Source organism: Coregonus lavaretus, assembly GCF_964263955.1.
Source record: "Coregonus lavaretus genome assembly, chromosome: 11".
Classification (NCBI taxonomy): domain Eukaryota; kingdom Metazoa; phylum Chordata; class Actinopteri; order Salmoniformes; family Salmonidae; genus Coregonus; species Coregonus lavaretus.
Window position 1 is genome coordinate 38962187 of NC_139998.1, and position 12910 is coordinate 38975096.

A 12910-nucleotide genomic window follows, 5' to 3' on the forward strand; every position below is an offset into this window, starting at 1 on the left:
ATCTGAAATTAGCCCACCCATCTACCTCATCCCCATATTTTTATTTATTTTGCTCATTTGCACCCCAGTATCTCTATTTGCACATCATCTCTTGCACATCTATCATTCCAGTGTTAATACTAATTGTAATTATTTTGCACTATGGCCTATTTATTGCCTTACCTCCATAACTTGCTACATTTGCACACACTGTATATATATTTTTTTACCCCATATGTAACTCTGTGTTGTTGTTTTTAACGCACTGCTTTGCTTGGCCAGGTCGCAGTTGTAAATGAGATCTTGTTCTCAACTGGCTTACCTGGTTAAATAAAGGTTAAATAAAATAAAATAAATGTAGGATCTGTGATTTTAGCTTTCTGAATAGCCAGCGCAGTAGGCACACTTGATTTAGTCACAGCTCTCCTGGTCCGCTGGGTAGGCAGAGTTTGTCCCTTCAGACAAATGAAATGGTTAAAAATGGGAACACTGCCTACCCGGCGCGAAGGGCTTCTGAATCAAGTGCATTTACCACAAACAGTGCAAGACGAATTCAAATAAAAAAAGCAGAGCAAGGCTTTATCATTGGCTTTTCTACAGAAATGTTTGGTGAATAACTTGAAGATCGACTAGTTGACTGCGATTGACCGGTTGGTGACCACTGCTGTAGACCATACTATTTACCAAGAGAGTTTCATCTATATTTTTCGCAGCTGTCTATTTACCACCACAAACCGATGCTGGCACTTAAACCTCACTCAACAAGCTGTATAGGGCCATAAGCAAACAAGAAAATGCTCATCCAGAGACGACGCTCCTAATGGCCGGTGATTTTAATGCAGGGAAATTGAAATCTGTCTTACCTAATGTCTACCAGCATGTCACATGTGCAACTAGAGGAGAAAAAACTCTAGATCACCTTTACTCCACACACAGAAACGCATACAAAGCTCGCCCTCCATTTGGCAAATCTGACCATAACTCTATCCTCCTGATTCCTGCCATTACTCTATCCTCCTGACAAGCAAAAACTCAAACAGGATGTACCAGTGACGCTCTCAATACGGAAGTGGTTTGATGAAGCGGATGCTAAGCTGCCAGAACTGTATCGCTAGCACAGACTGGAATATGTTCCGGGATTCATCCAATGGCCTTGAGAAGTTTACCACATCAGTCACTAGCTTCATTAATAAGTGCATCAACAATGTTGTCCCCACAGTGACAGTACGTACATATCCCAACCAGAAGCCATGGATTACAGGCAACATCCGCACTGAGCTAAAGGCTAGAACTGCCGCTTTCAAGGAGCGGAACACTAATCCGGACGCTTATAAGAAATCCTGCTATGTCCTCTGACGAACCATCAAACAGGCAAAGCGGCAATACAAGGCTAAGATCGAATCCTACTACACTGGCTCTGACGCTCGTCGAATGTGGCAGGGCTTGCGAACTATTACGGATTACAAAGGGAAACCCAGCCGTGAGCTGCCCAGTGACACGAACCTACCAGAGGAGCTAAATACCTTCTATGCTCGCTTCGAGGCAAGCAACACTGAACCATGCATGAGAGCACCAGCTGTTCCGGACGACTGTGAGTAAGACCTTTGAACAGGTTAACATTCACAAGGCCGCAGGGCCAGACGGATTACCAGGAGGGGTACTCAGAGCATGTGCTGACCAGCTGGCAAGTGTCTTCACTCACATTTTCAACCTCTCCCTGACCCAGTGTGTGATACCTACATGTTTCAAGCAGACCCCCATAGTCCCTGTGCCCAAGAACGCCAAGGTAACCTGTCTAAATTACTATCGCCCCATAGGACTCACATCTGTAGCCATGAAATGCTTTGAAAAGCTGGTCATGGCTCACATCAACACCATTATCCCAGATACCCTGGACCCACTCCAAATGCACATACCGCCCCAACAGATCCACAGATGACCCAATCTCTATTGCACTCCACAATGCCTTTTCCCACCTGGACAAGAGGAAAACCTATGTGAGAATGCTGTTCATTGACTATAGCTCAACGCTCAACACCATAGTGCCCTCCAAGTTCATCACTAAGATAAGGACTCTGGGACTGAACACCTCCCTCTGCAACTGGATCCTGGACTTCCTGACGGGCCGCCTCCAGGTGGTCAGGGTAGGCAACAACACATCCGCCACGCTGACCCTCAACACAGGGGCACCTCAGGGGTGCATGCTTAGTCCCCTCCTGCACTCCCTGTTCACCGACGACTGCGGTCTTCCCCCTCAGGAGGCTGAAAATATTTGGCATGGACCCTCGGATCCTCAAAAAGTTCTACAGCTGCACCATCGAGAGCATCTTGACTGGCTGCACCACCGCTTGATATGGAAAATGCACCGCCCTTGACTGCAAAGTGCTACAGAGGGTTGGTGTGGACAGCCCAGTACATCACTGGGGCCGAGCTCCCTGCCATCCAGGAACTCTATATCAGGCGGTGTCAGAGGGACTATGGGGGTCTGCTTCATTGGACACTGTGTTAACAAACCTCCAAACGAGCTTCAATGCCATACAACAATCCTTCAGTAGCCTCCAACTGCTCTTAAACACTAGTAAAACTAAATGCATGCTTTTCAATCGAACGCTGCTGGCACCCGCCCACCCGACTAGAATCACCACTCTCGACGGGTCTGACCTAGAGTATGTGGACAACTACAAATACCTAGGTGTCTGGTTAGACTGTAAACTCAACTTCCAGACTCACATAAAGAATCTCCAATCCAAAGTTAAATCTAGAATCGGCTTCCTATTTCGCAACAAAGCCTCCTTCACTCATGCTGCCAAACATGCCCTCGTAAAACTGACTATCCTACCGATCCTTGACTTCGGCGATGTCATTTACAAAATAGCCTCCAACACTCTACTCAGCAAATTGGATGTAGTCTATCACAGTGCCATCCGTTTTGTCTCCAAAGCCCCATACACTACCCACCACTGTGACCTGTACGCTCTTGTTGGCTGGTCCTCACTACATGTTCGTCGTCAAACCCACTGGCTCCAGGCCATCTATAAATCACTGCTAGGCAAATCCCCGCCTTATCTTAGCTCATTGGTCACCATAGCAGCACCCACCCGTAGTCTGCGCTCCAGCAGGTATATCTCACTGGTCATTCCCAAAGCCAACACCTCCTTTGGCCGCCATTCCTTCCAGTTCTCTGCTGCCAATGACTGGAACGAATTGCAAAAATCTCTGAAGCTGGAGACTCTTATCTCCCTCAATAACTTTAAGCATCAGTTGTCAGAGCACCTTACCGATCACTGCACCTGTACACAGCCCATCTGAAATTAGCCCACCCAACTACCTCATCCCTATATTGTTATTTATTTTGCTCTTTTGCACCCCAGTATCTCTATTTGCACATAATCTCTTGCACATCTAGCATTCCAGTGTTAATACTATTGTAATTATTCTGCACTATAGCCTATTTATTGCCTTACCTCCATAACTTGCTTCATTTGCACACACTGTATATATATTTTCTGTTGTATTTCTGACTTTATGTTTTTTACCCCATATGTAACTCTGTGTTGTTTTTTATTGCACTACTTTGCTTTATCTTGGCCAGGTCGCAGTTGTAAATGAGAACCTGTTCTCAACTGGCTTACCTGGTTAAATAAAGGTGAAATAAATAAAAAAAATAAAAGAGGAAGGCCCGAAAATGTGCAAAAGACTCCAGCCACCCAAGCCATACTGTTCACTCTGCTACTGTCTGGCAAATGGTACCGGCGCATCGGCTCCCAGACCAACAGGCTCCAAGACAGCTTTTACCACCAAGCCATAAGACTGCTAAATAGCCAGACTGATAAATAGTAAATTAATGATACCCAAACTATCTGCACTGACTCTATCTTGCACTGACCCTACGCACACTCAGTAGACTATATATACAAACCATATACACACTCACTCACACACACTACATTGACACTCCCACACAAAACCCACACACATTCACATACACTACATATGCACACAAACATAACACACACGCAGACCGACACAACACAAACACACATACGTACACATTACACACCCACACTTCTACACTCATCATTTGCTGCTGCTGCTCTGTTCTTTATTTTACTCTTATTATTATCTATCCTGATGCCTAGTCACTTTACTCTGCGTTCATGTACATACAGTATATACCTCAAATACCTTGTACCTCTGCCAATTGATCTGGTACTGGTATTCCCTGTATACTGTATACTGTAGCTCCATTATTGTGTATTTTATTTTATTCCTCGTGTTACTATGTTCTTTTTTTTTTTTTACTCTGCATTGTTGGGAAGGGCTCGTAAGCAAGCAATTCACGGTAAAGTCTACACCAGTTGTATTTGGCGCATGTAACAAATAAAATGTGATTCGATTTTGACATATCTACCGCAATTACCTCGTTCCCCTGAATATCGAATCGGTACTGGTACCCTTTGTATAGACAAGTTATCGTTACTCATTGTGTATTTATTATTCATTTTATTATTACGTGTTTTACCTTTCTATTATTTCTCTATTTTCTTTCTCTCTGTACTGTTGGGAAGGGCCCGTAAGTAAGCATTTCACTGTTAGTCTACACCTGTTGTTTACGAAGCATATGGCAAATAAAAATTTGATTTGATTCTAGTCTCTTTTCAGGTGCTCTCCCTATCACACGCTCAGCTGGCATGTTGGCGATGTGTTTATCCTGTCAATTACCTGGGATGAGATCAGACTGAGCTGAGCTCGGTATAAATAGAATGAGAGGACTGACACGCTAACCTCACCTCTCTCAGTGTTGGTGGTTGTGGGGTTTCTCTAGTCCAGTGGTTCTCAACCTTTTTTGGTTACTGTACCAATCACATTTTGCTCTGCCTGGAGTACCCCAGAAGTACCCTCTCATTCTTTCTACCAGTAGACCTATGGTTGCATGCGTTTTTTCAAGTACCCTCTGAGGATAGCCCAAGTACCCTGTGGGGTACACGTACCCCTGGTTCCGAACCAATGCTCTAGTCTATCCTCTGGACCCAGATAGGCAGTGTAGGGGGTGTGGGAGTCATTATTGGTGCCTCCCCAGAATAAGACTGTTTCTGTACTGTAGGCCTCTTATCAAATCAATTGTGTGCCCTCTAGCTCACCTATCTCAGGTTCTCACCTTCATTGGGTGAGTCCCAGCAGATATCATCTCACAATGGCTTCCAGGGCCCATAGGAGCCATAGGAGCCATAGGAGCCATTATGTCCCAACATTTTTGTCCTTAGAGCCCCGAAACACACACATACTCAAGTTACAACCCAGCAGTCAAAGTTATTGTCACACCTCCAGTACGCCAATATGTGAACAGATGCCATTAGCAAAATGTGTGTGTGTGGGCCTGCCGTGGGGCTTTGAGGGAATTTGAGCAATTGGTCAAAGGCATGGAGTGCCTATGGTTAAGCTGAAGCCACACAGCTGATAGCTACTCTCAATGACCGAATGACAGTCACCATCCTCCATAGGGAAAACACACCATGCTGATTCATACTCATTATCATCACCATCACCAAACATCCTCTCAAACATATCCGTGGACCTTTACAGAAACATTCAACAGCAAAGAAAGGGTTCCCTATGTTGTTGTCAAGTGAAATAACAGCAAGGAGATGTAGACCAGCATTTAACAGAAACCTACTCTCTTGACCTGTCATCTCTTTAAAAGGATCATCAAGTGCATATCTTAGTTGTTAACCCCCCTAACAAATACATCTAGATTTGTGAATGTTTCTGACCTAAGTGAATGTGTGTTGGGATTTGGATACTAAGAGGGATGGCAGCAGAACAGAATCAGCATGATCGATCAGGGGAGATGGGCTATGCTGCTCTATCTGCTGAACCGGGTGCACTGACATGTGACCTCTGGTAATGTTAACACAGTCGCAATTTACACTTCCCACATATCATCACAGTTATGCAAACCTCATACTTTTTTAGGCCTTCTTTTGTATTTCATCCATTGTTTTATTCTATGTGATATTCAGTCTGATTCAGTGGGTTTGGGTTAAATGCAAAAGACACATTTCGGTTTAATGCATTCAGTTGTGCAACTGACTAGGTATCCCCTTTCCTTTCCCAGTCCATTAACTTTAATATGCAGTGCTTTAATATTATAACATTTGGAATTTGGCATATAATGGAGTTGGAATAGCCTTGTGCATTGTGCTCAGCATTTTGAAAATGCTATATTTGAGAATACATTTTTATTAGAGCATGTGTGCGCTAACCCATCAGCCTTTTGGTACTATAGTGCAACAAAGCATTAACTAATGGTGACATCTACTGGTCTTTTATGGAAAGTGCAACGACATGTATTAGAGGGGAAAAGGCCCCCACAACAAGCTCAGAAAACTTGAAATTCTCATTAGGTGAAATTCAAGATTACCATAGCAAATAGCCCTTAATGTTTATGATTACCAGTTGTTTGAGGTCAAGGAAAGAAATGCCCTTCGAGAATACTCAAACATCAAACAAGTGCATGTTTAGCAATATATGAATGCAGAGATTAGAAATATGTGTGCATAATATATGTCTAAAGATGTGTCAGTAGGGTAGGCCTACTTTTTTTTTAGGGCAGAGAACAAGCTACAGTACAGCTCTACTGTATATAAAGGCCATGTTCATGGACCAAACATCGCACACTGCCAGAGTGACGGAATGAAAATGGCAATTCCAGAAGTTCCCAAACTTCACTGTTCTGCTGCTCCTCTTACACTAATATTAGTTTGTAAAGACATTTGACGACAAAAGATGACATATGTGTCTGTCTTAAAAACAATCAACTTCTTCAACTCATACACTTTAGACGTTGACTTGCTCTTTAAAAAGTACATACTCGTTGACCAAATCGGAGACGTGTATATTATGAGCGCATGTGAAAAAGATGTGTAGGCTAGTGCAGATACTTTTCTGACCAATCACACCAGCAGCTGGGGTTACTGACAAGCTGTAGTACACCCAATCGAAGTGTATATTTTTACTTGATGGGTTTAGCTGGCAGTTTGGAAAAATGTCACATTCAAAACAACTGGGAACTCGGAAATCTCACAAATTCAGTGCGTTCAATACAACTGGGAACTCGGAAAAAAACTATCTCCGACTGAGAAAAATCGTTTTGAACGGTCATCCAACTCGGAATTCCATGTCGGAAACTCGGGCATCTTTCTAGAGCTCCGACTTTCCGACCTGAAGATCACTCACGTCATGATTTGACCTCGTTTTTTCCGAGTTCCCAGTTGTTTTAAAAGCACCAATTGTTGTTATTTGTCTGGAACAAATCTGGACGCGTCCCTGGTTAACCTTACGACCATTTAGGATTGAACAAAATCGTTTGCGTTTAAACTTTAACCCCTAGGTTACTGGCTACAGTTTATAGGCTACAGACAGTTTATGGTCTTCTTTATTGACAGACACCAAGAAAGTTCAACGAATACCATGAGGATTCCCATCGAAAATGATTTTCTAACAGGGAATAATCGGAGAGGCGCCTCTGGCACTGGAAGTAAATGATCTCTGTGTGTAATACTCATATGATATTTTTAATTTCAATCTACTTCATGTAGGACTTGTTCCACAATCGACTGACGTGGGGACCTCGGAGGGCTGGTCTAGAAAGCCTGGATGACTGTGTAGTCCGCTGAGCCTCGCAGTACAGTAACCCGACTCATGCGTTTGTTTCTAGACTTTCAAGTTAACAACGCTTTGGATACATATTTCAACAATGTCGCGACTGGCCTGTAAACAAAGAAAGGCGGCGTGCGGTAACTTATTTTCCCGAAAACCTGTGGTCTTGGATAGACTACATTGAATACGATTATTGCCATCCAAATAACCAGCGTCACTGACCCAGGTGAACGTTTACAAAGTAACTGTTCAGGCACTCGAGTTGCTGCACGCTCTCTGTTTCAAGTTTGGGCTACTTGTATAGTAAATGGAGGTTCGTCTTGACACATTTTTGTCTTGCATTTTTATTATTTTTAAGCCTAATTACAATCAATACAATTATCCATGTTTAAACGTGTGAGTCGATTTTAAAATGGTTGAACATCGATGCTCCGTTCAAAGGGAAGGGGTCTACCGCTGGTTCTCGATATTGAACTCGGCCCAGAGAGCTGAGTTCATTTGTGGGCTTTTGGACCTCTGTGTTCCCATCGAACTACGCTTCCTCGGGTCGTGCTTGGAAGACTTAGCCCGCAAGGACTATCACACCCTCAGGGATGCCGAGATCAAAGCCAACAACCCCGCTGACCTCTCGAACCTTACCAACATCACGGACGAGGTCGTGAGGAGCAAGCTGCTCATCTCCCTGGCACTTCTCAGCTCTGACAATCGAGAGGCGGCGGGTGTTCTCTTCCGAACGCTCACGCACATCGACAGCATCATAAACAACTACGGCCTGCAGCTCAACAATGGACAAACGGAGGAGCAGTTCCTTCTCCTCTTCACCATGGCATCCAATCACCCGGCTTTCAGCTTTCACCAGAAGCAGGTGCTAAGACAGGAGCTGACCCAGATCCAGGAGGTCCTGCAGGTCACCTGTGGAGAGCAGCTGCCCGGGACTGGCGGCTGCGGCGGGACTGGCGTGCTGGCCACCCTGTCTCCCGCCACTAGCATCCCTACCTACATCACTGCGCCCACCCTCGACTCCTGTCAGGTCGGGTGTCCATGTTGTCATAAGGTAGGTAATATATTGTCCTCCCTGTTGTCACTTGATGGCCAGATATCTAAATGTTCTTGTGCCACTGCCAAGTTTGAGCAACCATCCAAAACACAAAGTTCTAGGATAGCCTACACTCATAGAAAAAAAAGAAATTCCCATAGGAGAACCCTTTGAAGAACCCTTGTTGGTTCCAGGTAGAACCCTTTTGGTTCCAAGTAGAACCGTTTTGGGTTACCACAGAGGGTTCTACATGGAACCCAAAATGGTTCTACCTGGAACCAAAAAGGGTTTTCACCTGGAACCAAAAAGGGTTCTCCTATGGGGACAGCCGAAGAACCCTTTTGGAACCCTTTTTTCTAAGATTGTACCTAACAAGCCAAAATGTTAGTCAGTGTCAGTGCTAGGAGGCTAACCAGAATCATTCAACAGCTCCCTACACTGTTTCGGTTCTGGTAGTGATGCATCTTGTGGGACAGGCAGCTCTTGTACCCTCTTTTGGATGAAAATAACATATGAGGGGACATTTTTTGGACATACACTGTAGGCCTACATTATTTTTAACCAATTGAGAATAGATTGTTGTTACACAGTAACTACACTAATACGCCTAAACCCTTTACTTGTGTGGGTTTTTCCAAAAGTAGGAAGAGAATGTGAACATTATAGCCCTTTCCCCATTTCTAGGTCATGTTGAGACATACTAGGGCAATTCCACGATAACAGAAATGATGCCGAGACTCAGATAGTTCACTTTAAAATGTATGTCAAACAAAAAACACAGATTGCAAAGTTAAACAAACCATACAACTCAATGCACAAGGACAACTTTTAACAATTTCCACAGTAAAATTTAGCAGACACTCTTTTCAAGAGCGACTTAAATTAGCAATTTTTTCACCTAGGGGATTTGAACCAGCTACCTTTCAGTTAAACCACTAGGCTACCTGCAGAACAGTGCAGATGCAAAGTTTGGTAACACAATGACTGCACAAACAGCACAAACCGTCATTCTGTTACCAAACTTTGCATCTGCACTGTTCTTCAAGTGTGTTTTTGTTAAATCTTCAGTGGAAATTGTTAGAAGTAGACCTGGTGCATATAGTTGTTTATATAGTTGTTTATATAGTTTGTTTAACTTTGCAATCATTGGTTTTGGTTTGACATACATTTTGAAGTTAACTATCTGAGTCTGAGCATCATTCCATTATCGTGGAATTGCCCACTAGTAACAAATGTGACCTAAAAGGAATTCATTTAACTAAACAAACATGTTTTTTTTACTGGTCCCCCAGGGGCATGTCTTTCTGTTGTCCTCAACGATTGGTGTCCTGAACATTCACTCACACTGTCTGTCTGTAGATTCAGCATTACTCTTTACCTCTAGACAACCAGATGTCAACACAGCAATGTGGGAATAGGAAACCTTGTTAACAAAATATACAGCTTTCTTTACTTTTAAGATTGTGAAATTTATTGCAAAAAGTTATAAATTATGTTATGACATTTTAAGGGGCTTTTGTCTAGCATCAGGAATATTATTGTTGACAAAAAACCACCTCCTCAAGAAACATCTGGAAATGTCATTAACCTTCTGTTTACAGTGTGTGTTTTGTGTGTGTGTATATGTGTGTGTGTGTGTGTTTGAGAGAGAAAGAGAGTGAAGAACACATAAAAGGCTAAATGTAATGCTTCAAATGAAAAATGAACCTAACAGCTTCAATTCGATTTGAATACATTGGCACACAGACACAGGTTAACTTTTTTCTATTCTTAAACAAAGAGAGGATCATTACGAGTGCCTGTTTGTCAATGTGTTGAATCGGAGACACACAGCAAACACACAGGGCTGTTCAAACATGTGTCTGAGGGGGAAAGTACCCTAGCTGCTCAAAGGAAAGCGCTTGGTTGTATTTAGTGTTTTGTTGGTCTTGGCCTCCATTAAGTGCAGGTCAGCACATTTCTCAATGCTGAAATCAAGCCTGTGTGAGAGAGACTCAACCCTCCAGTGAATCACCAGGAAGCTCTAGTCTAACTGCTGCTCTCACTGACTGTTTGGAGAAGCCTTTACGTTAACCCTAACCCGATCAGACATGAAACATAGCTAGACCACACACACTCCTTAGTGGTGTTTCATTATGTTATCTGCCAGGACCTGTGTTACTGCCATTCCCATTTCAGTTCTAAACCCAGCCCAGGCAGCTAGCATCTCTCCTAGCAGCAGGACCTTCCCTTTCCCCCCAAGAAAAATAGCAGATTTGGCAGGAATGGATACGATGTGGCAGTAGTACACTGTAAAGAACGCTTAATTGGTTTCAGAGCTTGTCTGTGTGTGTTGCTGTTGCTGCTTGGTTGAGCACGTGTGCTGCTTTACCTCTGCTCTTATACATATCAGCCTCACCACTCATAGGGCTTCAATGAGGAAAGACACAAAATACAGTACCAGTCAAAAGTTTGGACACACCTACTCATTCAAGGGTTTTTCTTTAATTTTACTATTTTCTACATTGTAGAATAATAGTGAAGACTTTAAAACTATGAAATAACACATATGGAATCATGTATTAACCAAACAGTGTTAAACAAATCAAAATATATGTAATATTTCAGATTCTTCAAATAGCCACCCTTTGCCTTGATGACAGCTTTGCACACTGTTGGCATTCTCTCAACCTGGAATGCTTTTCCAACAGTCTTGAAGGAGTTCCCACATATGCTGAGCACTTGTTGGCTGCTTTTCCTTCACTCTGCGGTCCCACTCATCCCAAACCATCTCAGTTGGGTTGAGGTCGGGAGATTGTGGAGGCCAGGTCATCTGATGCAGCACTCCATCACTCTCCTTCTTGGTGAAATAGCCCTTACACAGCCTGAAAGTGTGTTGGGTCATTGTCCTGTTGAAAAACAAATGATAGTCCCACTAAGCCCAAACCAGATGGGATGGCGTATCGCTGCAGAATGCTGTGGTAGCCATGCTGGTTAAGTGTGCCTTGAATTCTAAATAAATCACAGACAGTGTCACCAGCAAAGCACTCCCACACCATAACACCTCCTCCTCCATGCTTTATGGTGGGAACTACACATGCAGAGATCGTCCGTTCACCCATACCGCGTCTCACAAAGACATGGCGGTTTGAACCAAAAATCTCAAATTTGGACTCCAGACCAAAGGACAAATTTCCACCGGTCTAATGTCCATTGCTCGTGTTTCTTGGCCCAAGCAGGTCTCTTCTTCTTATTGGTGTCCTTTAGTAGTGGTTTCTTTGCAGCAATTCGACCATGCAGGCCTGATTCACGCAGTCCCCTCTGAACAGTTGATGTTGAGATGTGTCTGTTACTTGAACTCTGTGAAGCATTTATTTGGGCTGCAATTTCTGAGGCTGGTAACTCTAATGAACTTATCCTCTGCAGCAGAGGTAACTCTGGGTCTTCCATTCCTGTGGCGGTCCTCATGAGAGCCAGTTTCATCATAGCGCTTGATGGTTTTTGCGTCTGCAAAAAACATTCAAAGTTCTTGAAATGTTCAGTATTGACAGACCTTCGTGTCTTAAAGTAATGATGGACTGTGGTTTCTCTTTGCTTATTTGAGCTTTTCTTGCCATAATATGGACTTGGTCTTTTACCAAATAGGGCTATCTTATGTATACCCCCGTCACGCCCTAGCCTTGAGAGGCCGGTCTTCTTTAGTTGGTTTGGTCAGGGCGTGAGAATCTATGCTAGGAATTCTATGTTTATGTTCTAGGTATTGTATTTCTATGTTTGGCCGGGTGTGATTCCCAATCAGAGACAGCTGTCGCTCGTTGTCTCTGATTGGGGATCATACTTAAGTAGCCTGGTTGCCTACCTTAGTTGTGGGATCTTGTTCTGTGTGTAGGCTTGTATGTGTTTAGCCTGAGGACTTCACGTTACGTTGTTTATTGTTTTGTTGTATGTTTATTTGAGTTAAATAAACATGTTCGCATACCACGCTGCACCTTGGTCTGACCCGTCTCTCAACGATCGTGACAACCCCCCTAACTGATTGACTCAAACACATTAAGAAGGAAATAAATTCCACAAATTAACTTTTAAGAAGCACACCTGTTAATTGAAATGTATTCCAGGTGACTACCCCATGAAGCTGGTTGAGAGAATGCCAAGAGTGTGCAAAGCTGTCATCAAGGCAAAGGGTGGCTATTTGAAGAATCTCAAATATAAAATATATTTTGATTTGTTTAACAATTCTTTGGTTACTACATGATT

The 12910-nt window shown here is 43.3% G+C and overlaps 1 protein-coding gene across 2 annotated transcripts in view; it reads left to right on the plus strand.

Moving 5' to 3' along the window:
* The first annotated feature begins 7390 nt into the window (after positions 1–7390).
* LOC311137807 (zinc finger CCHC domain-containing protein 14-like) overlaps positions 7391–12910 on the plus strand; it is a 63618-nt gene continuing 58098 nt past the window's right edge. For both annotated transcript variants that reach the window (XM_084172400.1, XM_084172401.1), the window contains exon 1: positions 7391–8692. In XM_084172400.1, coding sequence (XP_084028526.1) covers positions 8051–8692 — 642 coding nt within the window. In that variant the 5' untranslated portion in view covers positions 7391–8050. The remainder of the gene's footprint in view (positions 8693–12910) is intronic.